The following is a 27,987-nucleotide window of genomic DNA, read 5'->3' as shown; positions in this document are numbered from 1 at the left end:
TCTTCTGTATGAGCAGTTCTTTTTCTGCATCATTCACAAGGTGGTCTCAAGACTCACGATATTTTGGGACTGATTCAGAACTCACTGAAGATGCAGGCAGTCTTGAGTAGCTCTTCAATATGAAGGGTATGGAATCTGTACCTAACTACATTCAAAATGTCTTTCCTACCTAACCTATCAGAAACTCAGGAGGTTTTTGTGTCTTTGCGGGAAGGGGCAGTTGTTTGACTAGTATGGGATTAGGAACCAGGAATTCATGGCTCCATTCCTGGGTCTGTCAGTGAATCACCTTGGTCATATCACTTTGTGTCTTTTTGTGGGGTAAATTCAGCCCTGCTGTAAACCCATTTAACTCCCATTGCCTTCATTTGGAGTTGTACTAGTTATGGCAAGGCTGCTTTTGGTATTCTGTGCCTCCATTCACCCACATGTAAAGTGGAGATGACAACCCACACTTGTAGTGTTTGTTTGTTGTGAATGTTTGTGCAAGTGCAAGCGAAATTACTGATTCTATTTGGCAGAGGGCTTGCTTTGGGCAAAGTTTGGAGTTTACAATTGTATATACAAATGACTTTATCACATGCTAGGTCACAAAGCTAAATTGGACCATAGTATTCTCTATGACTGATGTTCCTACAAACTGTTGTTAAATTCAGGTTCGACTTAGTTCTTTCCAGTCACGATGGACCTTTGCTAGGACTAGTACAGTCTTCAAAGAAAGATCTGTTACTACTTACTGTTCACTCTTTGTTGTTCAGTATTAATTCAGAGCCGGAGTCCAACAGACGTGTGCTTCATTCAGTGTCTGAATTGTGTAGTCCATGTACAAGGAAGGCCTAATTCCCCACCATTTGTGGGCATTTTATGGTGGGAAATATCCTTTTGCTGGGAGCATATAGATACTGCATAGACTATATTCAACCTTCTGCTTCTGCAGCTGACATGCAGTAAACCAGGTCAGTGCCAAATCTCTGCATCCCAAATGTTGTCTCAGACACTGCTGTAGACTACAGTGTGGTCCTATTAATCACATTTTCTCCTGATCACATACTGTACTCTCTACAGCTTCACTGTAAAAATTTGGCTTCTCCTTGGAGCCAAACAGCTTGTGAAGTACAACCTGTGGTAGATAGAAATGGCAATATATTACAGAAGAACAACTGCCACCAAAATGTAAGTAGCTCTTAAACCGAGATTGACAGCTTGTGCTTTGACCTGCATGATGCCTGCATAACCATTCTGAAAGCGCTCCCTTTGATTTGAATATGAATTGGAGAGGACCCAAAGTTAGAATCTCAAGAGCTGTCTCTTGCAAAATTGTTACCACCTTTTGACTTCAAGTATATTTTTCATTGTTTAAAGGCATGGCAGGACTGTTCAGACACGAGTACCTACCCAGAAAATGCAACACGTTCCAAACTTCATGTCTCTGCAAGAGCTTTGGATTCAGACCTTCTTGCAGTCAGTTTCAGTTGGGTTTGCCTGTTTATTAATTGGCATGCACAAGTCAAGAGAGGTGATGCAATAGCAAGCAAAGGGTTGAAATCAATCCATGAATAATTTAGCATACTTAATGACATCCTTTGCCCTTCTTGAATTATGAAGCTTACATACATATTGAAATATACTTTGTTTTTTTAGAAGCCTTTCTGCCAATGATCTCAAAGCATTGTATAAATACGACAGGGTTGTAAAGGTTTGTTTTTTTCCTAAGGAATAACAGAGGCCTGAAATACTGCTAATGCACTTTACCATGATTCATTTCTCATGTTCTGAACAGGGATATGCCTAACTTGTTCTGGACTACATGCTGTTCAAAAGACGTTTCCTTGTGTAAGAGTTACCTCTAGAAGATGCTCAAAATGCTTCTACAGCCAAGACCAAGACTGATGGGCAGAGCAAAGAGATGTCCCATCAGAGAACATTACAAATTACTTAGGCCTAATTACTGCAGGCAGTGGGAGAGCCCTACCATGGCCTGACTTCCTTTGGGGTTTCTAGCAGCATTGTCACCATTTGATAATTATGGCCATTAGATACAAGGAACCCCAGGTGAATTCCCCTTTTCACAGGCTATTAAGGAAGGGGTTTACACCCAAGCACCACATGGGGCTAGCCTCAAATAAACCCATGGCCTTATTATTTGCACTTATTACTGCATTACAGGAAGCATTAGCCAATAATAGTAGCTTGTCAGTATTGGTGTACTGTTGGAACTGTCATCAGCTCATTATAGTTCCACATAAGGAAACAATTCTTGCTGTTCAAGACTTAATATAAAATTACATTGTCAAGAGAAATCAATGTAAATTCAAAATACCAGTAATTGCACTGAGAGGATGGTTTGAATAGTGCCACAGCACCACCTGCTGTATGTTCCTCAGAATGCCATTACTGCTCAGATGGTGTCACAGCTGCGATGGTCCAGAGAATAGGTGAGAGGCAAGGCCGTTTGTACATGCCACAAAATTGGCCTTTAAAGTGATTTAATGCCATTTGCACTGCTTTGATGGTGCAGCTGTTTGCACATGTCGGTGGCATAATGCGCTTTAATGGCGGGCTGTTTGCACCTGGGCATAATGACTTTGGACGCAGCAAAATGAAAGCTCTCCAAGGCGGTTTAGTTTGCTGTGGAGGAAAGCACTGGGCCCCGTGCATCTCAGGGGCTGTGCAGGCAGTCTGTGTAGGCAGCCTGGCAGCAGCCTTTGCAGGCAGGCTCCACTTGAGGAAAAAAAAACAAAGTGGCAAGCCTGATCTTTTAATTTTTTTCTCCCCTGCCTGAGCTGTGTGGAGGCCTGGTGCTTCCCTCCACAGCTGTGGTGCCCGCCAGGCCTGCTCAGGCTGGGTGCTTGCAAGCGGATGCCACTTTGGGGGTGCTGCTGCTGCCATGGAGGGAAACATGAGCTCCTTCTCCGCTCAGGGACCGCTCGTCCTGCTAGCAGCTCGCACTTCCCTCCCCACCACTGGAGGGCAGGTAAGGGTCGGGCCTGACCTCTGTGTACACGCCACGTGGGTTTACTTTGCCTTAAATTGAAGCATTGTTTTTAAAGACCCACCGCTTCAATTTAGGAGAATTAAGCCAAAGTAGACCCCCGTGGCGTGTACAAACGCCAAAAGATTTGTCTGGTAATATCTTTTATTGGACCTACTATAGAGTTGGGAGTGTTATTATACCAAATTGAGGGGACAAAATGCTCTGCAGTTATTTTATCCTTTCTGTCAGAAACCTGTCATAGTGTTAGAAATGGAATATTGTTAGAAATGGAGTATTGTTAGAAATGCACAGCTTGCATCTTGTACCTGATAAGAAAGAAACACTGCCAAGGACTTTTTTCCTTGGCCAGCCTTGCCACAGCTCTTCTTATACTAAATTGCAGACTCTCCCCCAGCTTCTCCCTAGCCTTTCTCATGCAGATTACAGAAGCTGGAATTCAACTGACTGTGTCCTTGAAAGGGGGGGGGTTTAAACTCTTGGTGACCTATAGTACTTTCTGAGCATGCTCAGTTAGCTGATGCATATTTACCTCTCCGCCCTGCATACTTAAGTAGTTAATTATAATATACATGCGATGGATGTAGTGATGTAACCACATGTATGTTTGTATGAAACGGAAATGAGCTGTAAGAGTTCCTGTTTCTGCACACGTGCCCAGGAGGAAAAAGATAAATACAGCCTGCAAAATTCCTTGGTGGGTTCAGAGTAATCTGAGTTTTTGACTCTGCTCTGACCCTATTTGCAAATACACCTTTTGTGCCATCTAATGAGTGTGTGTCTGTGATTTTAGTGGCCTCCAAGAAACGGACCGCAATCTTTTGCATCAATAGTTTTCCTTTTTTTATAAATGCAGGAGGAAGGGACACAGGAAAGGGCTGCATTCTGCTTTCAACTATGGTTTCCGTGCCGAAGCCTGAAGTTTGGATGGGGCATCACCTCAGTGCAGGGTAATGAACTCCATGGTGTCAAGGAAAGTACTACACAAAATCAAGAGGAGCATAGGGACTTTCTGGGTTAACTGACATTGCGTTTTATAATAACTTTATTCAACTGCCTTCAACTTCACTCAGTGGGAAAATCTGTTCTACCTTAGGCTGTATTCCTGTCCTTTGCTTCTCCTCCTCTGTGCTCCATTTCTCCCTGTTTCATTTCTCCTCTTTTCTTTGCATGGCATTTCCTTCCCCTGCAGCAACTCTCAGTCCCTGCTAATGGGGCTCATTCTGCCCCAGTTCTCTGTACCGACTGACAAGCTAATCAATGAGGAGAGTTTATGATTGTGGGTGAAGTGTCCAGCTTAGGCATTTCAGTGACATGCCTGTGTTTTGAATGAAGGAGTGGTGAATTCAAACTCAGGCCTACACAGAATTTGTTATACAGCTTTAATTATTTCAGTTGGGAAGTATATTTGTAGAATATCCTATATACTAGAGTGTTTAAGTTGCCAAAAGCCCAAGTGCGGACACAATTATGTTAATATTTAAGGCTGCTTACTAGGGCTGTGTGCGAAGCTGTGGTTGCTGATTCGATTTGGCAGAGATTTGGCCTGATTCAATGGCCAAATCTGAATCGAATCAGGAGACCCTTTAATCTTTCCGAATCAAATTGGAACTCTCCGAATCGATTCAGAGAGATTTGGAAAGATTCAGACAGACACAGCTTTAAATGTTTTTTCTACATACCTCAAGGTACTAGGTGGCTCATGAATATTACAATGGTGAGGTAGATGGAGTGTCCCACAGGAACGTGGGGGTCCCCCCAGCACGCTCAGCAGCAGAGCTGGAAGTGGACCAGAAGCACTTCCAGTCGACTTCCAGGTCTACCGGGGAGCATGCGGGAGCCCTCCCCACCTTGGTGACTGGTGCCCCATGGGTCTGGAGGGGAACCCAGGGTCCCCTTGCAGCTGATCGCTGAGCTAGAGGGGGTATGGGGGGGCGCCCCCTGTGCGCTTCCTGGCGGACCCAGAAATGGACTGGAAGTACTTCTAGTCCACCTCCAGGCCCCACCCCCCCAGTCCTGTGGGATGCTCCGTCCACCCCAGCATCGCATCGTTCATGAGCCACACCTGGTACCTCGAGATATGTAGAAAAAATTTAAAGCTGTGTCTGTGACCGAATCACTGATTCACCGAATCATCATCTAATCTTCAGTTTCGGATTCAGCCAAATTGAATTAGGGACAGTGATCCAAATCAGTGAATCGAATCACTGTACCTGGTTCGGGCTGAATCCAAATCGAATAGGGCCTGTTTCGCACCCCTACAGCTTAGACATGGAAAAAAAGAAGTCAGTGTTTTCCTTTCAGCTTGGTGCACCCACACCGAGCCCAGCACATGCCCAGAAGAGGCATCACATCAATTTGACCCGGCTTGCCCAACGTCTGTACAGATCACACGTCAGTGGTACTTTTTGGCATTTTATCTAATAGCTGATTGAATTAATCGAGTCTGCTCTGACGCACTGGATTTATAGCACATCTGAGCAGCCTCCCTGCACATATATAGGAGCCCTATTTTCCTAAAGTTTTGCATGAAAGTGTGTTGCAGGGGGTGTCAAAGATCCAGCCAAGCCAAGACAACCCGTTGTCCTAGTGTGGTCCCACGTGGAAATGATGTGGCTTCCTCATGCCCAACTGCCTTTGATACCCAGCCATGAATGACCAGGTATCCATTCATGGCAGATTTGGCCAAGGGCAGCCTTCAGTACGAGCTGAAGCCCACAGCTGTGGATCCTTAGTGAGGTGCCTTAACGATGTGCCGCCATGCCTCTGACAAAAGGGAAGCTACTAGGGCTGGGCGAAATTTCGCCACCAGTTTTGCTTTGACACTACTTTGACCCATTTCAAGGTCGAAACAGCAAGATTGAAATGGAACAGATATAGTCAAAACAGCCTCAAAACAAAATGAGGCAAGTTGAAACATTTGGCGTTTCAGCACTGTTTTGACGTTTTGCCCATAGGCTATAATGGGGAAGGACAAAAGCCTGTAACTGCTATTTCTGGCCTGATTTGGATGAAACTTGCAAAAATGGTAGCCCCTTCTGAGTGCATGAAACCTGCCAAGTTTCAAGGAGATCGGTGCAGGGGGTTCAGGGAAACTGCACCTCAAGCTGCAGACAAGCAAAACTCATGACATGGGTGACCCTGTCTGCATTAAGGCGCAGCAGGATGAAAGCTGTAGGCCTGCTAGCCCCTGCGGAGGCCACGAAGCCTGCCAGCTGTCGAGGAGATCGGCACAGGGGTTCTGGGGCCCTGCACCCCTGGCTGCTGACAGGCAAAGCTTGTGTCATGGGTGCTGGTGGGACCGTGTCTGTCTTGGGGCCCGGGGCAGGGGTGAGGAACTACTGCAGGCCTGGCTGCTAGGCCCTGCTGTGGCCACGAAGCCTGCCAGCTATTAAGGAGATCGGTGCAGGGGGACTTTGAGGCCCTGCACCCCTAGCTGCTGACAGGTAAAACTCGTGACATGGGTGCTTGTGCAGTTTTGAGTAACTACAGTTGTCTCTGGCTGCGCATCCTCCCACCACCTGCCATTTCAAATCACCCGCGCTCTTGCTAGCCACCTGTGGTGCTCCTATCTCCTCATGCACACACGCCCAGTCTCACGTTGTGATTCATGCCATGACCAGTCATATGTAGGTGCACCGCATTCCCTCCCCCCCCCCGATTTCTTCGGGATCTTTGCATTTTGCCCTTAATCATGGCCTCTAAGTGAGTGAGTGGTGAAGGTGAGCAATTTGTGAAGAGGGCAAGGAAAGTGATGTCCTTGGAAACAAAATTGGAGTTGTTGAATCGTTTAGCACGTGGACAGAGTATGACAAACTAATGATTTTTATACACTGTATGTACCTTTATTATTCATATTCAAGCCCCTAACCCCATTTTTCCCATAAGCCTTTCATCTTACCAACCACAGGAACTTTCAAGAACCTAACCCCCACGGCTGGCGAGGGAAACCTGTATAAACATCATAAGTGCCGTTCGTTGCAACTCAAAACGTCTTAAGCTGAGGACTGCCTGTAATTACTTCATACAAAAAAAATTGCTGGTGGTACTTAAGGTTGAACTGAAAAATTTGCCGGCCGTGCTTAAGGTCGTATCGTTTTAAATTAGCGGTGCGCAATCTGTCAGAGTTTGGGCACCGCTGCCTTAGACCAGCGGCTCTCAACCTTTTGCACCTTACGTCCCACCAATCACTTTGTCGAAAACCCCTGGTCCCACCATGATAAAAACAAAACCCCACAAAATTGCACCGTTCCAGATATGTGTTGATTCATCTAGTTGCAGTGCAAACAACTGATTTTTTTCAATCCGGCGATGAATGAAAGTCCCACCTACACGACTTACATGTTGGGACATGTCCCACTGGTTGAGAAACTTCCTTAGAGTAGGGTGGCCATCGAGGTACCTCAAGAATAGAGGACTGTCCCCACCGCCACCAACGTCGCGTGCCTCCCGAGGCTGGGGGGCAGGTGAGCGCCGGCAGGTGGTGGCGGCGGGGGCACGGTGTTGGCGGCGAGCAGGGCGCTCGCAGGTGGCTGCAGCAGTGTTGGTGGTGGGGGCCTGGCGATGGCAGCAGTGGTCTCAGCGGCAGGGGCATGGGAGTGGTGTTGGTGATGTGGGGGTGGCAAGCGGGGAGCTCCTGTGGCAATATCAAGGGTGGGGGCTGAAAAATAGGGGGCACAAAGGCATCTGGTTTCATCTCCATAGACAGCAGAGGACCAGAAAACCGGACTGTCCTCTATGACACCGGAGGGATGGCCGCTGCACCTTAGGCCAATATTAACCCAGCACAGCAGTACGGGGGATCTTCTTCATATTCTTGGGGGGGACGAAATAAATGGTCGCGTGTTAAGATGCAAACAGCCACCTCCTTGCAAAACCTGCACCCCCTAAAAGGGGCAACCTAAAGCATGGGGGGGATCTAATAGAAGGGATCGCTTGTGAGCCAAGACCGCTGCGGTCCCCCCGGCCCATTCGCGGGCTTTTCCGTTGACACGAGGAGGGCCCAGAGCAGGGGCTCCGCTCCGCTCGGATCCGCGCTCCGGGTTTTCTCAGGTCCGCTCCGCGCCGTCCAGCTCCTCCCCGCGTCTTGCCACCGCCCTACTCCGCCCCGCCCCGCGGCTCCGGTTACAGCGGCTGCTACAGGGACCCCCAAGATGGAAACGCAGGGGCTGCCCGCGGCGGAGGCGGCCCGCGCCCGGCCCGGCGCCCAACATGGCGGCGCCGCGCCCCCGCCCCCGCCCGGGCCCCGCCGCCCGCCGCCGCCCGACCCGCCCGCTGCCGCCGCCGCCTCGTCCTCCTCCTCCGGCCTCTACGTGAGCTTCCCCGTGCTGCTGCTGGACGACAAGCCCGACCCGCCACCCGCCCCTAGCCCGCCGGCGCCGGGCGGCAGTGAGGGGCTGCTGCTGGTGCTGGAGCCGCCCGCGCCGCCTCCGCCGCCGCCCGCGGCCGACAGCGCCGGGCGCGGCGCCTTCTCGGGCACCATCACCATCAACAACCAGAGCCTGCTGCTGCGCCTGGAGGGCGGCGTCCTCACGCTGGGCGACCCGCCGCCGCCACCGCCGCCATCTTCCCCGCCGCCGCCACCGCCATGTTGCGCCGAGCGGCTGCCGGGCGAGCCCGACGGGGAGGCTGAGGCGGAGGCGGAGGCGGGGCGGGCGGCGCGGCCCTTCGTGTGCCCCGTGCCGGGCTGCGCCTGGGCCTTCGGCACGGCCTACAAGCTGCGACGCCACCTGCACTCGCACGACAAGCTGCGGCCCTTCGCCTGCGCCGCGCCGGGCTGCGCCAAGCGCTTCACCACCGTCTACAACCTGCGCGCCCACGGCCGCGCCCACGAGCAGGAGGCGGCGCACAAGTGCGAGGCCTGCGGGCAGCGCTTCCCCGGCGCCGCGCGCCTCGCCGCCCACCGCCGCCGCGCCCACCTCGAGCCCGAGCGGCCCTACCGCTGCGACTACCCCGGTGAGCCCGGCCGCACCACCACCACCTCCACCCCGTTAGGGCTCTCCCCAGAGCTCCTAGCAAGGGTTTAGGAGGTCCCTAATTCTGGGTCTCTGCCCCCGTCTAGGACCCCTCCGTTTAGGTCTTCCCCCAATTTGGGAGACTTCCCCCCCTTCTCTTAGGGCTGTCCCCAGAGCTGCCTGCTTGCAGCCTTCCCCCCCCCCCCAACTCTTCAGCCACTGGCCCCCCCCCCCAATGCCCCCAGTGAGGGGCCTCCCCTCCATGCTTTGGTTGCTTGCAGAGCTCCCAACAAGCTGTTACCAGGTCCCTAATTTGGGGCATTACTAGGGTTGCCAACCCTCCAAGAATGCCCTAGAGGAGTTAGATATAAGAGATATAAGAAGCCTGAGAGTCATCCAGGAGAGAAGTGATAGGGCATTCATTAAAATAAATATGAAATGTCAAATCCGATTTATACAGTAGCCCAGTGGATTCTTAAAATGTAAGAGTCACTTGCATTTGCATTCCTGATGTAATGACTCAGTAGTGTCATTGCATCATGTAAGGAAACCTCCTGGAATAGATTCAAACAGAGCTGGCAACCCTGGGCATTACAGGCCTCAAATCTGGGGAGAGACTTAAGGGAGGTGCTGCCTACCTGTAAGGCCCCTGTTTAGGACCCCCTCACCTCCCTCAGGCTTCTCCCCTGAGCCTAAAGGGGTTAGGAGGTCCCTAATTCTGGGCGTTAGGGGTGGGCAGCTCTGGGGAGAGACCTAACGGAAGGGGGAGTGTTGCCCACCTGTAATGCCCCAAATAAGGAGCCTTGAGCCTTCCCACTCCCCATTTGCGGTCTCTCCCAAGAGCTGCCCACCTGTAATGTCCTAAATTAGGACCCTGCAAAACCCTTAGGTTGCTCCCCAAAGCTGCCCACCTGTACTGCATTCCTCCTTCCTGTTTGGTGCTCCTTAAAAGAGCCTGTCAGGTTTGATGCTGTGAGGGGATGGGTTTGCTTGTTGCACATACACAGAGCAGACATCATGGGCCATACCTCATTTTGTGTCTCTTCCCCCACCCCATCAGTGCCCAGTGGATGCATCTGCCCAGTCAGTTCTGGCTTATGGGCATCGGGGCTCCTGGCGCCTGAGATTTTTTTTTGCCCTCGATAGAGTCTGTGTCACTGTCACGTGCCATGTCCAGGCTGTGTGCACGCAGAGAGAAAACATGCTCTGCTGCTAAGCCGGTTGGACCAGAAAGCACCTCTCTCTGCACCTTGGGACCCCTGACATCAGGTTTTCATCCCACTGGCGGAGAACTCTGTTCAGATTTGGTGGGATATCAGTGGTAACTGAGTTTGATGTTAATTGACTACTGCCAGGATGAGAATATCCATAAGGCTAGTGGGTATTTTCAGCTGTTTTATGAACCCGGGTTGGATTTTTTTCTGTCAGTAGCTACTTGAGGGGAATTTTATTTTTATGTGAGGTTGGTAGTGTGGTAGGACTATGTTCCTAGAAAGTGCTGGTGAAAGGAAGAAGGCCTTACTACTGCATGGTTGAGTTGCTATACAAGGGTGTTTCAGAAACGTCATTTTGAAATGAAGTAATTTTGAGTGCAGCGATCATTCAATGGGCCACATCACATCACTGCATTGTTGTAAATTATGGGTGCGTTTTACAATACCTCCGTTGGTGTTTGCCACTGGTGTAGAGTTTCCCATTTGGTTGCAGATGTACAGCGTGGGCAGCCATTGGGCTGTTTGTTTCTGAAACACCCTCATGAATAAAAACTTTCTTTAAAAAAAAAAAGCCCAGAGAGAGCCATTTTAGTTCTTAGCTTGATGTCTTCATGGCCTTTGGCTGAGGCATTCTCTGTTGTACACTTAGTAGCTGATGACGTTACAAGTTCTGCCTGCCTGTTTTTTAATACTCGGAGAAGTAGGGCTTCAAGGGACCTTACAGGATGTTTCCCATTAGGAAGGGAAATCAGTGATTGTCAGGTTTTTCCTCAGTGCGGTCTAGTTTATTGACAGAGTGTCAAAGTCAAACTGTCTATGTGGAAATGTCTGTTTTCACAAACATAGGCAGTTGATCCCGTTAAGCCTAAAGTTATGCAAACAATCTGTTTGAGGAGGCTTCAGAAGGCAGGACCACGCCATAGCTTGTCCTGGGAATCTGTGAGCTTAACTGGGAAAAGCTGAGGGTGGGAGGGTAATAACAGCAAGGACTCAGTTGTAGAGCTGGAAAGGACCTCCAGAGGCCATCTAGTCTGACCCCTGCCTGAGGCAGGATCAGCCTGGTTCAAACCATCTCACACCATAATCTAAACTACATAAAATTACTGTCAACCTTGACACAACACAGACCTAACACCCTAACCTGCCACAGGTGAAGCAGGGGAACCAGGGCAGCCAAAATCCTGCATCTATGAAATGTTAATATATGTTCAAGAGGTCCTGGTTAGAGGGACATGACTCCTGTTACAGAGGAAGGCAACGCCTCCCAAAGTCTGTAGTAGTCTAACCATGGGGTAAAATTCCTTCCTGAACCTGAATAAGGTGATGGGTCTGACCGTGAGCAGCAGGGCAAGACTCTAGCCAGGAACTTCTGGCTTTAGCCCCAGCAGGAGCAGCCTCTGTGTTCATATATAGTTCCCCTTGTGAGCATTGAATCTTAAGTTGCTCCAGTCCCACCTTCCCGTTCCTAATCAAGCCATGCCATGGATTTTTCCAGGCTGCAAAGGTGGACCACAACGCATCAAGCTATGAGAACTGGAGTGGTTTTATGTGGGTTTAAAAATATATGTATATTTGTTGTTGTTACTGAATAAGAACAAGGCCTTCTTCCCTTCACCAGCACCACAAAGAACATGGCTAAGGGAGTCATCTTACCTACACAGCCCATAGGACGAGTATGGTAAAGAGTTTAGCTTGATTGTTTTGTTTTTCATGCCAAATGAACACAGTGTTCCCTTTTTTCTTTAGGTTGCGAGAGGACTTTTATCACAGTGAGTGCATTATTTTCTCATAATCGAGCCCACTTCAGAGAGCAAGAGCAGTTCTCCTGTTCTTTCCCTGGCTGTAACAAGCAGTATGACAAAGCCTGCCGACTGAAAATCCACATGAGAAGTCACACAGGTATCCACAGTGCAGCTTTTATTGGTTGGAGAGAGGTACAAAGATCCCTTCTGGTACAAATACAGTCCAAAATAGAGCTTTGGGAGAAACGCACTTTGATTTGCAAGTCAAACTGAAAAACAGAGAGGGAAGGAACTTTAATTAAAGTTGACATAAGGGTTTATTTTGTGGAGGATTTCATCCTTTTTAATACATTAAGCAAATTTTAGAAACAAAATGTCCTTGTGAAAAAGGAAATGATGTTGAAACTGTCATAACATTTTCCGTGCTTCTTTGAATGAAACAACTTGTCAGTTGCCAATTATATAGTTTTATATTAGCTCCTAACTGAATTTTTTGGCGCACAAACTACATTTTGCCCAGCTCTAGTCACAAATTTGATGTGCACATAACGCTTAGCTTTTAAAAATATCAACAGAAACATGTGAAATGTCTCCAAGGAAGAGTTTGAACAGTGAGAGCATGAAGCTGTCTAAACAATAATGTCATTGATCTGTAAGGAACACTGTCAACTTCAGATTTTTTTAAAAGAGTCTTAGGTTTGTGCATTGTAACTTTTCCTCAATTCTCTTGCCAGTTCTTTTGGTTTGTAAGAATTGTGTTTTTGCTTTTTCGTTTTAAAAAATGTTTTTCATTTGCTCTTCTTACTGTGTGAAAGATATCAAGCAAGTAGGGAAGAACTAAGTTTCTCAGAGAGAGTCAAGTGCCAGGAAATGCACAATGTAAACTGCACAAATAGAGAAATGCACATTTTTGCTGATCTTTGTTTTAGTAATTGTTATGTAAAGTGATATCTAAGGCTTTTTTAGATGGAAAAGTGATTTTGAAGTGCACAGGTTTTGTTGTCCAGTCTGAAATGAGTGAAAGAGCAATGGTATTTAAATGAAAAATGAATTGGATTGCAGGAAGAAATAGTAGAAATGCTTGCTAATATAGGGCCACAGTGTGCAACTGGGTCTGTGCAGAACTCCTACCTGGAGTCTTTTAAATTTATCAGGAGAGCTTTGCAGGCCTGTAGGTCTATCTGTGCAGATCCAGTTGTAGGAAATGGCTTCTAGGTAAAGAAACTTGCTTAAAATGTAATCTATAAATTATCAGTTTATGTAACTTTTAAAGTAACTTAACCTTGTTGGAACTTCTCAGTAGAAGCATTTTTTTTGTATTATGTAATTAAATTTATTTTTTCTGTGTTTAAGGGGAAAGGCCTTTTATCTGTGACTTTGAGGGCTGTGGCTGGTCTTTCACCAGCATGTCCAAGCTACTAAGACATAAAAGGTAAAGTAAACCCTTCTGATTATATCTTAAAAATCCTTGCTTGCATCAATTAAACTTCACAGATTTCATAGAGATTAGGGCTGGAAGGGATCTCGGAAGATCAAGTCCAGCGCCCTGCCCTAGGGGCAGGAAGTCAGCTGGGGTCATAGGATCCCAGCCAGATATGCATCCAAATTTCTCTTGAAGATGTTCAGTGGAGGTGATTGAACCACCTCTGATGGCAGGCTATTCCAGACCTTGGGAGGTCTGACAGTAAAGAAATTTTTCCTTATGTCCAGCCTGAAACAGTCTTGCAGTAGCTTGTAACTGTTCAACCTCATCGTCCCTTGGGGTGCTCTGGTGAACAAACGTTCCCCCAGATCCTGGTGGTCACCACTGATAACCTTATAGGTGGCCACCAAATTACCCCTGAGCCTGCACTTTTCCAGGCTGAAGAGCTCCATAGCTCTCAGTCTGTCATCGTAAGGTCTGTTTTTCTGGTTGTAAGTGATGTCAGAGATGAGCATGTAATGGGCTTGATTTTTGGGAATGACAGTGTTTTCTTTGTAGGAAGCATGAAGATGACAGGAGGTTTACATGTCCTGTAGAAGGTTGTGGGAAATCCTTCACAAGAGCAGAACACTTGAAAGGCCACAGTATTACTCACCTTGGTACAAAACCATTTGAATGCCCAGTGGAAGGTATTGTTCATGTTCATGATTTTGTGTGCTGCTAACTGGTTGCTAGCTCATGTAATAGGTGGTAAGCTTTGCCCATGTCAGTCTTGTTGCAAGATTGAAGCTCTGGACAGTTAACAACTGGGGTGTGTTTTTTTTTTTGTCTGTTTGTTTGTTTTTGGTTTGCCTTTTGTAGGTTGTTTAAAACATCTGATTGAATGAGTTTTGTGCCAAGTTAGGGAGGGGGGAAAACACATGTTGTATTATTCTGTCACTTGAAATCATGAGAGAGTTACGTTGCATCCACATTTTTAACTGAATTTGGATGTTATGGAACATATCTTTCATAACTAATTTTAATTTGATTTGTTCCAAGCTGGGAAAGTAGTAAACACCATCATTGGTCTGAAAGCCATGTTTTGCTGTTCTGATGCACTTCTTGACTATCTTTTCTCTATGAACAGGCTGCCTTTGCGGGAATATATTGATATGTGGATTGGAAAAAGGCAGAATTAGGACATCAGTTAAAGATGTTTAGTTCTGGTACTGCTGCTGCTTAAGTTATAAGCAGACTATATTTATTACCTATATGGTTAGAAGAGCGGGTCCTACAGAGAAAAACTGCCTTTACTGCTCAACACTAATTCATCTTTGGAGCGGATTCATCTTGTGCACTAACACTTCGGCAATTTTTAAAAATAAGTTCTGTTATACATTTTTTAAGTCCTGTAAGGATTCATTGGCAGAGCTGTAAATTTCAGATCTCTGGTACAGACTTGTCACTTGAGTTAACAGACTGGTAGCATTAGTAGGTGATCTGCAGATCCGGAGATGGGCATGAGATGTTTTCTGACTTTGGCATTTTGTTCCATTCTAGGTACCAAGGTGAAAGTGCTCCAGTAGGCACAGACTCTTCTACTTGATATTTCCCCACCTTAGCTTCTTGTCTGAGCTTTTTTTTTCTCAACCCCATTCCCCTACTAGTATTTCTAGTTTCCTTCCCTAGACTCCTTTTTGAGCTCCCATTTGCCCCTTTGTCCAAGGTCTTTTGTTCCCACACTGACTCCTTGTCTGCCCTTCCTTATACTTTCCTCCAATCCTTATCTCTTTTTTTTGAGGTCAGAATAAGTTACCTAAAGAACTATTCTGGTTTTGGTCCTATGGAAAAATCAGTAGTGTGGGTTTGGGTTCACTTTTGGTTCCTTCCTTCAATAAACGGTCTCTGAACTTAAAAGCACATTCAAGTTAACGGCTGCTCAGGCTGAACAACTAACGTTTTACCACGTTAGTGTCTTAGACAAGAGTGTGAAGCGGGATGTCCATCATATCTGGCCATTTAGACACCCCTGTCTGAATGGCCAGGTATTTAAACTGCTAAAAGTTAAATATTGTATTTGTTGAATTTTGCTATTGCAGGAAATCACTGGAACAAAGTGTCTAGTGAGGTGGCTGGTTTGTTTGTTTGGTTTAATGCCTTAGAATATAAACACAAATTAGGAAGTTAAGTAAGTAATAATGAAGAAATGTATACCTGTGGTTCACTGCAAAAAATAAAGTGTCTTCCCTAGGTCTGTCACAAATATTTCTTCCTCCTTATGCATTCATCAGTGGCTATTTTAGATGCTTCAATTCAATTTAATAAGCCTTTATGGGGGAGGGTTTTATTTCCTACTGAGTTAATAGGCAAGCGGGAGGGTCAGCTTTGTTTCTGTCTTTCGAGCATCATGCTTTCAGATGTTTCACTCGGTTTCTTTGGTATAGTATTTGCCTCTGTGAGAACCTGTGCTACTTTCTTTGTATTCCCTTTATTAACATGCAGTATGCATGCCCAAAAGCTAGAGCTAAGTAGAACATCTTACTTGCATGATTCTTTTTTTTTTTTTATCTAGGGAATGCTTTTAATTGCTGATTTACAATAAAAGTGGGGGAAAATACTCCAAGATCTTATGCATCTTGTTGCAGGTTGTTGTGCAAAGTTTTCTGCACGCAGTAGCTTGTATATTCATTCTAAGAAACATCTGCAGGATGTGGATTCCTTGAAGACCCGTTGCCCTGTGTCCAGTTGTAATAAATTGTTCACATCCAAGCATAGCATGAAGACACACATGGTCAAACAGCACAATTTCAGTCCAGGTAAAACATTTGTTACAGAATCTTTATGGCTGCTATACAGAAGGAAGTCTAAACTCTCAATATATTTTTATAAAGAAAATCTTGTGGGTAGATCCTGGCCCCATTGAAAACCAGTGGCAAAATTATCTGGGGTTAGATTTTTCTTCCTGTGTCGTTTTACATGCATAATATAATAAACTTAGTGGAAGCTGTGTCAGGCTGACTAGAGTTTGGTTTATGTGATTTAGAGATTTAAAATTTGTGAACTAAGTAGGCCACTGATGAGGATGCTTTGACACGACCTTTTGAAGAACTTAATGAGGATCTAAAGCAATATTTCTTTTCTTTTAATCTGAATTTTCAATATGGACTATTTCTGGAGGATGGTTAGAGAATAGAAACTGAACTTGAGATGCCTATATTCCTGTGCTATCTGACAGTGTCAATATTGGATTATTCTTTGTAGCTATAAAGTAGTCTTGTTTTTTAGTAAGACAGCAAACATAAATAATCATCCTATATTTAGATAACGAACTGAATAGGAGCATTTCATAGCGAATTCCAGTGGTTCAGCTCGGTATTTCGGATACTCTTCTAAATAAGGAATGTCACAGTTAATGTAAAGGTGAAGCTTACTCTACTTGTTTTCCTTAGTGAGTCTAGCTTTAAAATAGCCTTAGTTTTTAGGAAATATTTAATATGAAATATTTTTGTGTAGGGTCTTTTGCCTGTAGTGTTAAGCACTCTGTTTTCACTCTTTTTAGTAACTAATTAAACTAGATAATATGCCACCCTCCCCAACAAAGGCTCAGGGCTGCTTACAGTAAGAAGCAGAACAGCACACACAAGCAAGGGGAATAAAACACAAAACAGAAGCTCCTTGAACAGGGAGGACAGATGTATCCTAAAGCCCTTTAAACCCTTGTTTGTCAAGGATTATTTTTGATATAGTAAGGGCTGAACTGTAGTGCTTATAGGACTGTGCATTATTCATTCATTCACTTGTGGTTTGAAGCTTATTTCAAAGCATGAAGAATGTTGGTTGTGTTCACATCCTTTTGTACAGAATGTTTCTTCATCATTTAATCCTCTTGGTTCTGGTATGTGTCTGTCACATGTAAACTCCACTACCCTGAAGTGAATATTAGCTTATTTGCAGTGCCTGCAAGTTTTGGGGTGGTTTTTTTTTACCTTTTTCCAAAAGATATCGATATGGGTTATTTTGTTTCTCTTGGGGCTTTTGTATATTCCTGTTCTTAACTTTTTGCTCACTGGGAGATGTAGCTCAAGGGGTGCAATATTATTTTCTTTGTTATTTGTCTATTTTTGCAATTAAATGTGTTGAAACTGTGTTTCCTTTCAGATCTTTTAACCCAGCTTGAAGCAACCTGTTCTCTCACACCTAGCAGTGAACTGACCAGTCCAGGACAAAGTGATCTCAGCAACATAGACCTTGTGTCTCTCTTCTCCAACGTGTCTGGCAACAATTCTGGAATTTCAACAGACATGGCACTCGTGAACTCTGGGATAGTTACTATTGACGTTGCTTCAGTGGGTTCCACTCTTGGAGGAAATCTTCCTGTCAGTAGCAGTTCTCTAAATCAGACTGTTGACCCTTTGATACTGGTGGCTGGTAATGATATTCCACAAAGTCTGGACAGTTCTCTCTTGCTGGGAACCCCTACTACAGTTCTGCAGCAAAGCACTTTAAATCTGGACGATGTACAGACTGTAAATGCAGAAGCCTTGGGTTCGCTAGCATCTTTATCAGTGAGGAATTCCAGTCAAGATATGCATGGTTTGACATCCAGCAATAATCTAACAATAGACACTGCCACTTTGACCCCCTCCAGCAGCCTGGGTGGAAGCAATGTCCCTGAGTTACTCACTCCAATAAAGGTTGAACGAAATTTGCTTCCCAATTCAGATGTTGTTGGCCAACAGGAAGGCAGTAAAGTCGTGACACAGTTTGTTTTCTCCAACCCCCCGGGAAGCTACAGTGCTCAGAAAGAAATGGACCTTAACACAGTGACTGGCAGTTCTTTTTTGGTATGCAGTGATTTTATATTCAGTTATCCCCAGATGAGGGAAGTGCCTTAACTTTGAGCATACTCCGTTGCTGCTTACAACTTAAAGGCAGACTTCTCACACTGATCTACGCTGTGACACATTTTTTGTGTGTGTGTACATATAGTGATAATTCTTTTAAAAGTTCTGTTTTTTTTTTTCTGGGGCAGAGGGGGAACCCTGTTCCAACTAAAGATTGTATTTAAAAAAAACATAACCCCTTTGGATGAAGTATATGTAAGAAAATTTAAGCAGGTGAATTACTTGAAAATAATGCACAAGACCATGCCATAAAAAGTTTGGGCCTAGAAAGCAACTAGAGCACCTAGCTTTGGTTCTCATTCCCATAACTGTTTTTAATGTTGTTTTTCCATCCACTGTACAATACTACAATTAGATACACAAGTCTGTTGTCAAAAAAAATGTCTGAAGTATTCCGTTTATTACAGTGTGGCTATTAAAAATTATAATGCTGATAAATTTGGAGATGGCATCTAATGTGCAAAAGCTAAGTAATGGCGATCTATTGGAGCACTAACGATTTGTTTTAAAAGTTTATTCATATTGAAATCCCTACCAACCAGTGTTTAGATAATGTTCAAGACACTTCAACTAATAATTTGTTGGTTTGAGTTCATAATTTATTGTTTCAGTGCATAAAAGATCAAATGTCTTTTCCCTGGTTTTTCTAGGAGAGTGGTGGATCTGCAAGAACAGACTACAGAGCTATCCAGTTAGCCAAGAAAAGAAAACAGAAAGGGAACGGCAGCAGCACAGGTGAGGAGCTGTCTTTCTGGCTTAGTAATGTGCATTTTCTCACGGTGACATGGGAATAGATTTCTCAGATTTTCATCAGCACTAAAGGCATGTGTTTGGTGGGGTGGGGACAGCTGCTATTGAAGATGGTCCTTGTGGAGTCTCAGATTCATTGGCATGATTTAAGAATAAATTATGCTATAGATTTCCAATTATGCTACAGAGACACTGACAGATTAAAGTTATACTTAAATTCCCACATCGCTCACCTTCAGGTTTTTTCCCTCCGAATATGACCTTTTGTGCATTAAGACCAAAAGAGATTAAAATATCTGATGAACTTCTGTTGTGCTTTCTGTCTGCTTTTGCATTTCATTTTATTCCATATAGATTAGTTTGTCCTCATTGTTTATCTTGCCTCTAGTCTCTGGCACATGGCTGCAGTATTAGTTTCTAGGTAGTGCAGGGGAATTTATTTGTTGAGTTTCTTTCGACACTTGCAGCCCTTCTATTAACCTTCAAGGTTGTGTAGCTTTTTAAAAACAAAACACAAGCTTTGGGCCACATTTTGTGTGTGTCCTGTTTAATATCCTCCTCCCTTTAACCTGAAGTTGAACTCATAGCTGTCTGATATGAATATGCACTATTGCTTTGTCAGATGAAATGTGTTCCATGGCTCACTAGAGTTGCACAGAAAAATAACAAGACAGCTATTTGAGTTGCAACTACCCCCAATGGGAGAGGAACATCATACTGTACATTTTTGTTCTTCCTTACTGTTTCTTGGTGCCTGCCATCTCTGAAAATCAAGGTGACAATTGTCTTGAGGTAAGTAAAAGATAACTTTCAAATTAAATGCTCTCCTGTCTCTTATTGTATAGAGCTATGCATGTATCTGCTTTACTTACCTTTTTTTAAAAGATGATGTCATGTAAATCAAGAACACTGTCTTTCTGTATCTGTTATGAATCAATCTGTAATTATGCAGAATTATACAAGATGCGTGCATGATGATATCCAAGATTGAAAGGAGGCTTGCATTGAATTTGCACCTGTCATATGAAAGAGCTAGATGAGTATCAGTTCATTTCTCAAATTAGATACCTTATTTAGCCTGCCACATACTTGTGTTAGTGCTATGCAAATTAACGCATTCCTTTTTTCTTCTGTTCCATACATACGTAGTAAAATACTACTCTTTGTACCCCCTCTTTGTACCCCTGCAAATCTTGCATCTAAAGATACATTAACACAATAGATGAACACCTGAAAGTTTGAAGTCTTTTTTTTTTTAAATTCCCTCTTCTAACATCTGAAGTTTAAAACAATATTTAAAAAGATTAAATGTTTAATCTAAAAAAATAAGTCTGACTTAAATACTTTGTATTTTTAATTGTTTTCTAGTTCATATTTTTAACCAGTATGAACAGTACAGTTTTTCAGCATTGCTTTCAATAATAATTATTTTCTGGTTCTCTTGAATAAGTGTGCAACCGCTTCTAGTTTCAGTTGAGCAGACAGATACTTAAATCCCAACAAGTACTTGATTTGGAATGTAAACAGTGTGAGGGAAGTGTTTTGGGGCCAAAATATCAGCATTGTTAGGCTACAGAAAACTGAACAGTATGTGGCGATGAGCTGTGGGCAAATTGAAACTGAATAAAATTAAGCTGCAGCATTTTGGAAATGTTTGATAGCTTTTTGGGAAGTGCAATAATTCTGCATAGCCTCAGTTATCTGGAAATTATGAAGTAAAGTGTAGTTGTGGTGAAATGTTATGCATGGTATCCCTGAACGTAGTTCTAAAGACAGAGCAGTTCCTGAAAACTTTCCTGATCTTGTGAATGTAGATAGCCAGTATGAAAAATCTTCCCTGACTTCAGAGAAAAGGATTTAAATGTCTTGCAGGCCAAGAAGCTCTTGCTGTTCATGTTATCTATGATACATTTGAAACTTGTCAGACTCATTCACTGGGGTCTCCTGCTGAGAGTTCTTGGGCTCATGTCTATGTAACTGGTCATATTTTCCAACAAAATAAAACTTAATTGAAAATCGACTTGTTCATTGAGCCCATAATACTTATTTTGAAACTTCTTGAGTTGGCTTGAACTTCTGCCAAATCCAAGGTCTGGTTTTGAACCCTGTGTGGATTCCTGAAAGAGCATGCTTTCAGGATGAAGAGCTCTGGAGGCTGCAGGGTCCCTAGCCTTGGAACAAGTATCTCTTTGGCTGGTTTGGCCCCAGCTGGGGATACTGGATGCCTCTTGTAGCTGGTTGGTGAAATTGACATTTCTTGTCAGTTTTGCTGCTGCTGCTATTACCATATTTATCTGTATATCACATGCACCTTTCACCCACTAAACCAGCCCTCCAAAATTGGGGTGCATATCTTAAGCAGGGGAGTTTGTTTCTCCTTTGCTGGAATAGAAACAGCATGGAATAGAGTGAGCAAACGCTGACTCGTGGCCACCAGGATGGCTGCCATTTCTCCCTGGGGCTCCAGACAGCAGAGGTAGAGTCCAGTGTTAACCCTCTCAGAGCTGCTGGTGAAACAGTAGCTTTTGGCTGAAGAGCCACTGAACTGGCTGAGGATGAGTGAACTGCTGCATGCAGTCTTGATGAGCCTTGTGGTGTGGAAACAACACTTTATTATTTACAGGAACTTATAAAGAACTATTTACAGTAAAGAAGTAACAGTCTTACTACTGCCCTTGCAAGGGTCTGGGGCCTAGCCTTCTTACTGACCTGCCACACCAGGAAGTTCCTGCTGCCTCACCCAGACTGTCTCCTGGGATCCACACTTTCTGGACCCTCTGTTTCCAGGAGGACTTACTCTGTCACACAGTCGGCCATGACTCTGGAAAAATCTTTTTTTCTACATTCTGCCTTCTAAAAGTAAGGTGCGTGTTTTACTTGGAGGTGTGTGGTATGTGAGAAAATGCAGTAGTAGCGAAGCTGGAAAGTGATTCAATTTTACTGAGCAACTGCAGGGTTCCACAAGCTGCTTGTTCTGCAGACACCTCAACACTTGTTTTTGATCTGATTTGGATGAAAACCACACTAAATTCCCCTGCAAACTAGAAACCCTGCTTCTGAGCCAGCTCTAGTTATTAGTGACTGCCTGTATCGTGAGTAAATGAGGACTTTATACTTCCATCCAACAGTTTTAAAATGTTTTCCAGAGGAGAAGCTTTATGGTTTGTGTGTTCTAGATTAAGAAACTTATGTATGTGATTTGACCACAGTCACTCAGGCATTTGATTGCAGAGTTGGGACACCCAAATTTTATTTACAGTTCCCAGTTCATCTTCTAACTCCAGAAAATGCTGTTGCTTTGAAATTATTAGCATGGTGACTACTTTTAATGCCAAGTTCAGAAAAGCCAGATGGAGTTCCTGTTAAAGAGAGTTGCTTTTTCTCAGGGTGAGAATGGTGCTTGCTCACTTCAGCAGTCAAAATTCATAAGCTAATTGACTATCATCTTGCTGTAGTAGTTTTGTTCTAATACTTAGCAATTGTGTAATACTCGGAACATGCAAAGTGAACTACTGTAGGCGTATTAGCATTCAGTAATGTCACAGTTCAAATAACCAGAAGTGGAGAAGTGCCAATGAGAGACCATCCAAATGAACTAGACTACCCAATATCAATATTAAACATTCTAACTTTTCTTTCAGGGGCAGCAAACTCTAGCCAGAGGAAAAGTAAAGGTGGCAAAGTTAGTCCTACCAACTTCTCGTCTTCCAGTCATGGCAGTCGAATGGGAGGCAATGTTGTTTTGCCAAATGGAGGCTTAACAATGAGGGACCCAGCCACTGGAGCACAGTACGTGCAAATTCAGTTACTTCAGGTAAGAACACATGAATAAAACATAACATAATCTACCTAGCTCTATATATACTGGGACTTGATTAGGAGATTTTAATTGTGTTTTAACATCTGATAATGTCTGCTAACATTTGATTAGTCACTATACATCTTGACATTCCCTAAAAAATGCATTGATGTAATTCAGGGGGTTGTTGCCTAAAAGGAATGTTTTTATGCTCCTGAAAAGAGGGTGGGCATTCCTTAACATCTAGTCAGTAATAACAGGCCTCTTTAGAAATAGTTGTAGAAGGAACTGAACTGAATAAAGCCAGTTTAAGCTTGTGTAGGATCCCCTGTATAAGCACTTATTTGGGGATTCCTCCTATGTGGGCACGTCTGTATGTTCGTTAACTTACATAAGTCTGTGCACTTAGTTTAGTGCTTGTTTAAGAAGGTACTAACTAAGTGCGTAGTAACTAAAGTTATTTTGTGACTCTTGCTGTGCATTAGCCTAATAACACTGTGCAGTAGGCTGTTAGCATAGTTTTTAACCCACCATGCTACTGCGCAGTATTATTAGGCTAATGTGCAGTAAGCGTCTCATGTCGACGCACCCAACGAGCATGCACTTAAATCCACCTCTGCTTAGTTTCTCAAGAATACCTGCTTCAGTACAAAGTAGTATCTGTAAATGTTACTTCTAGAAAGCTATGCTGAGCAGCCGTGGTGAGTGATGCATTTAAGTTGCTGGGGAGTCTGAAAGAGAGAGAGAGAGAGAGGTGATTGGGGAAGCCCAGACTTGAAGGACAGGGAGCAGCAGGCAGCATAAAGCAGTGTAGCACAGGGAGACTTTAGGCCAGAGGCAGTATTGAGCAATTGCAGGAGTAGCTGCACTGCAGGAGAGGCCCTGGAGAAATAGTGCTTAGGGGCAAGAGCATCCCCAAGAGAACAGGTCTTTGGGAAGCACCTGAAGTAAGAACAAGTTGGGGAAGGAGAATACTGCTCTTTTCACTGTATCTACTGAACTACAGTAAAAGAACTGCCTGTAATCAAATTATTCCATCTTCAGGAGCAAGTCTTGAGTTATGTGGTGCTAAGTAGGGTGGCGGCTGCATAATGGGTAAGGAGAAAACAAAATATTAAGCCATTGTTTAGATAAGGGAGAATGGTCTTCCCTGCATTGAGGCAGGAATCTCATGGCTATAACAGCATGCTATAACTGTTGCTTAAGATTGAGATATTAAAGACTTTATAAACATAGTTATGGAAGAATGCTTCCTAATAAGGCATGGAGCAGGCCACGTGGAAAACTTTCTTTTTGTTTTTTTTTTCTTCTTTTCCTCCCTCTCAAGGAGTGGGGAGGAGGGCCACAGGCAGGTGACTGCTGCATCTGCAGCAAACTGGTATTGGGAGTGAACATGTGTAAATGTAATAGTAAATATAGTCTTTTTTGAAAGGGTATGTAAAAGCCTTCAGTTTCCAATCTGTTACTGAGGTGAGTGGTTCACCTTTTTTTCTGAGTCATTCTTAGACCTTTTCAGTTTTGAAATCTTGGGTATCTTTAGATGCGTAATGTTTAGCCAATGAGGCACTTGCCTTTCCTGAACTTGGCTTTTAAAGGGGCTAAAGTGACAGCAGTGAAGTTTGCTTTGTGATTCTAGGAGGCTGTTCAAAGTTTCATACTTTGTCCTTTTTTCCCTTTACAGGATGATCCCCCAGGAGAAGGGGACTTGCCTTTCCAGCTCAGCTCTCAGTCCTCCACATCACATTCTCAGCTTACAGTAGACTTGCCTGTTCATATACTGCAGGTATAACAGTGTGGAACATTGGTTCCTTTTCTGTCTTTCTTGGAAAGAAAAGAGTTTACAGCCATCTCTTTAGTCTGGCACAATAAGGCTGCTTACTGGCACAACCCTCCTCCCCAAAATGGTGCTTTAACCTCTATGCACCCCCATGCCAAGCCCAGCACATGCCCAGAAGAGGCATTGTGTTAGTTGGACCCAGCTTGCCCAATATCCGTATAGGTCAGGCATTTCTGTAGGACTTTTATGGCCCTTTTATCTAATAGCTGATTCAGTCAAAAAGTGCCAAAAATACCTGCTGAAGTGCTGATCTATACAGACACTGCAGAGCTGGTTTGAACTAACAACGCACTGCTGCTTCTGGTAAAGCACGATTTGTTGTGTTTTGTGTCTTTCTTCCACCTCTGTCAGCACTCTAAAAGTGCTTACTACTTTCACACCAACACTTAAATCAATAGCCCCTAGCTGGGTTGCAACAAGAGGACATAGCTGCTGAAACTGGCTAAGATTGCCTTCTGGCTAAGAAGGCCAAAACTTTGGGATGCCATTGGCAGTTGTTTTTCCAGGTGCTGCTGCCTTTTTTTTTCTCTGGTCCACAATGCAGAGGTGGTTTAAATATTCTTCTGAGGTGAAATTAAATGGTTACATCATGAAAGACATCTCAGAATACCACAGTTTAGTGCCTGAATGAAAGCTGCCAGGTACTGAAAAATCTAGCTTGCAGATTTTTTAAAAGAAGGGAAACCCCAGAGCTTTAACATCGACATGCAAACAGATGACAGAGCAGAATGGAAGTTCCATAAGGAAAAGGAGGACAGTTTTATACGTTCCCAGCTCTCCAGAGTGGTTATGGTGTAATACAGAGGTTCCCAAAGCCCAGGCTGTGAAGGGTTGGCTGCCAGTCCGCAGGAGGATTGGCTGCTGGACCAGAAGTCTGGAAGTGATCGGCATACTGTGGACTGGCAGCCAATCATTGTAACAGCAGTTACTTCAGGGTGAGTCCCAAAAGTGATCCCACTCTGAATTATTTCATTTGCCTTTTTGGTCAATCCGATATTGTTTGAATATAAAAACATACAAAAACATTATGTAGCTTTCACCATTTCTTTTGTGGTGAAAATTCTTGTCTCAGTTCCCTGACAGTATTTATCTTCTTTCACAGGAGCCACACAACTCAACAGAAGATGACGCAGGTTCTGATAATTCTCAGTTCACCGGAAGCACAATTAATTTACAGGACCTGGAATGACTGTTGGGAATATTCATTTTAAAACAAATGGTGCAATCATGTCTGAGGAAAGTGAATAGGTTGTTAGAGGTTTTTAAAGAAGATATGGAAAATAGGAATACCTGATTGATAACATCCTTTTTGCAGTTTGGTTAGACTTGACAGATAGGGAAAAATTCAGTAAATCCTACTTGATGTGCCTGTGTAAGATATCTTTTCTGTCTTGAGATCAGAAAGACACTGGGGGCAGATTTTTTTTTAATAATGTTATAGAGGAGAAGTGCCATAACTGTTCTAACTGTGGTGATATCCATTGCTTTCATGGGAAAGCAGGCATTGCACAGCTAATGAACACATGTAAGTTTAAAATCTTGCCTATGACCAGTTTTGACCTCTTTCTCTATTGGGGAAAGCTCTCTCTAACAGAAAATAGGGTGAACAGGAAGTATTCAGAGTTAGTCCTGAAGTTGGTTTCCTTCCCCCTGCCCCCCCAAAAAACCTCCCAGGACTCTTGTTTCTTGTGTTGACAACAAACTGGAATAAAAGTATTTTACAAAGCAAATAAATCTAAGAAGTATAGTGTCCAAATATCCTGGAAATTACATGTTTTAAAAAACACTTGTTTAGAAAAATATAGTATGAATGTTAACTTAGCTCATGTTGAGTTCCCCATCTCCTTACCCCTTTTACACCCAAAATAATATTTTGCTGAATTCTTCCAGCAGAACCCCAAAAGGAAAGCTTTGCAATAAACCTGCACTCACTATAACAAATAAACAAATAAGCTAAAGTTCCAGCAGTATCTGACAGACGTTAGTTATGCTTGTTTCCAAGCACTGTGATTATGTCCAATACAAAACTGTTGCCAACTTACTGATAAACTGTCCACTATCTCTTTCACTATATTTTTGTGTTACTACTTGATCTTCAATGAAATCCAGAATGTCTAGTGAACACCGAGCTTCCAGCTGGCTTACTGATCATGCACTTGCCAGGTAGACTTTTTTTTAAGATGGAGGGAAGAATTGCCTCATTTGAAAAATTACAGTTACTAGAAAAATGGTTGTCTGTACTGTACTTAACTGAATTTCCTAAACCCAAATAAGCATAGAGTTGTATAGAGTTTCATTTGGAAAAACAAAAAATCTTTGGTTCAGTTTTAAGGTAGTAACTTAAATGTTTCTAATGGTGATGTACTGAATGCCTGTAAAATTATGTATAGGAGTTTGATAAAGGGGTGTGTGTATGTGTTTTTTTTAATTCTTCAATGAGGTGCGTGCGTGCACATGTGTATATTTTTTACAGAGTAAGATATGTCATGCAGAAAAACGTGATCTTTCTAATCTTGCACATATTTATTTATTTTACAGTTATACAGTTGTTGAATTCACTCAAGGTCATTCAGAAATGCTTTTACTTCCTGTGCCTTTTGAACTATGTATGTGTCCAGATGAATACTTGTTTTGTTTCTGAAACTTGAAAGCAGTATACAGGTTACTCTCACTTCAGACTCTGATTTTTAGGCAGTATTTTATCCTCTGGTTGAACCAGTTTTATTTTTCTATCTTGAGCTTAACTATTTGACCACTGGCTCTACCTATTTCTATTTCTCTGGAATTCACAGCTCATGCCCAGGGGGACCTCTTACTTCCCTCAGGTGGGGTTTCCAGGGCAGTGAGCTGTTATGGAAATCTTGACCCACCCATTGACTGTTGTATTTTTTTTTTTATCATGGAGTCCAGCCTTGAGAGGCAAAGGGGATGATGAGTCAGCTGCAGGAACACAGCACCACTGAAGGGGTTACTGGGTCTTGCTTTAGAACAGTTTCCACGTTGTCCCCAGAAGCTGAGTTGCTTGAACTGTCCTAACACCTGTTGATCCTTCCATTCTCGTGGACCATACGAGTTCTTCTTAAGTTAAGAAAATGGCCAAGGAACCACTCCATCTTTTTATGGGACTTATAACTGACTCTGTTTCTACTTCTGAAAATGTACCTCACTTGGCTTTGTAAGTGAATGTAAATTGCTAACTGCTTGGGGCCGAGAATTGGATCAGTCGGCTTGAAGTCCATTGCTGGCAATGGACACCTGAAGAGCTGCTGGTGCAAAAAAAGGATTAATAAAGCTTTTTTTATGGTCAGTTTGTCATTGGGTTCTTGATAATAAGCAACTACATCTCTTGCAGATAGGCTTTCACGCGAAACAAATACATGATAGCTCTCT

The 27,987-nt window shown here is 43.8% G+C and overlaps 1 protein-coding gene across 9 annotated transcripts; it reads left to right on the top strand.

The window, feature by feature from the left end:
• Positions 1–6,831: 6,831 nt before the first annotated feature.
• On the top strand, positions 6,832–27,904 carry ZXDC (ZXD family zinc finger C). 9 transcript variants are annotated; one of them, XR_016438438.1, is made up of 10 exons: positions 6,832–8,947; positions 11,907–12,059; positions 13,256–13,334; positions 13,884–14,014; positions 15,953–16,123; positions 17,466–18,151; positions 18,862–18,946; positions 19,737–19,753; positions 19,914–21,825; positions 22,603–22,739. XR_016438438.1 is itself a non-coding variant. In XM_090021481.1 (10 exons), exons 1-10 carry the CDS (start codon positions 8,146–8,148, stop codon positions 25,784–25,786), a joined length of 2,469 nt encoding a protein of 822 aa, XP_089877607.1. In that variant the 5' UTR covers positions 6,834–8,145; the 3' UTR covers positions 25,787–27,904. The 9 variants fall into 9 exon arrangements, 4 of the variants coding, with proteins under 4 accessions (XP_089877608.1, XP_089877609.1, XP_089877610.1 ...); XR_016438437.1 differs by lacking the exon at positions 19,914–21,825 and adding an exon at positions 24,442–24,543 and having other exon boundaries at positions 6,833–8,947; positions 22,603–22,775; XM_090021481.1 differs by lacking the exons at positions 19,737–19,753; positions 19,914–21,825 and adding exons at positions 24,442–24,543; positions 25,700–27,904 and having other exon boundaries at positions 6,834–8,947; positions 22,603–22,775.
• Positions 27,905–27,987: the final 83 nt, after the last annotated feature.

The sequence above is a fragment of the Crocodylus siamensis genome, chromosome 11 (genome assembly GCF_052110815.1).
Source record: "Crocodylus siamensis isolate JL-2025a chromosome 11, ASM5211081v1, whole genome shotgun sequence".
Taxonomy (NCBI): Eukaryota; Metazoa; Chordata; order Crocodylia; family Crocodylidae; genus Crocodylus; species Crocodylus siamensis.
The sequence above is the reverse complement of the archived record's forward strand: the minus strand, read 5'-3'. Positions and strand labels throughout refer to the sequence as shown.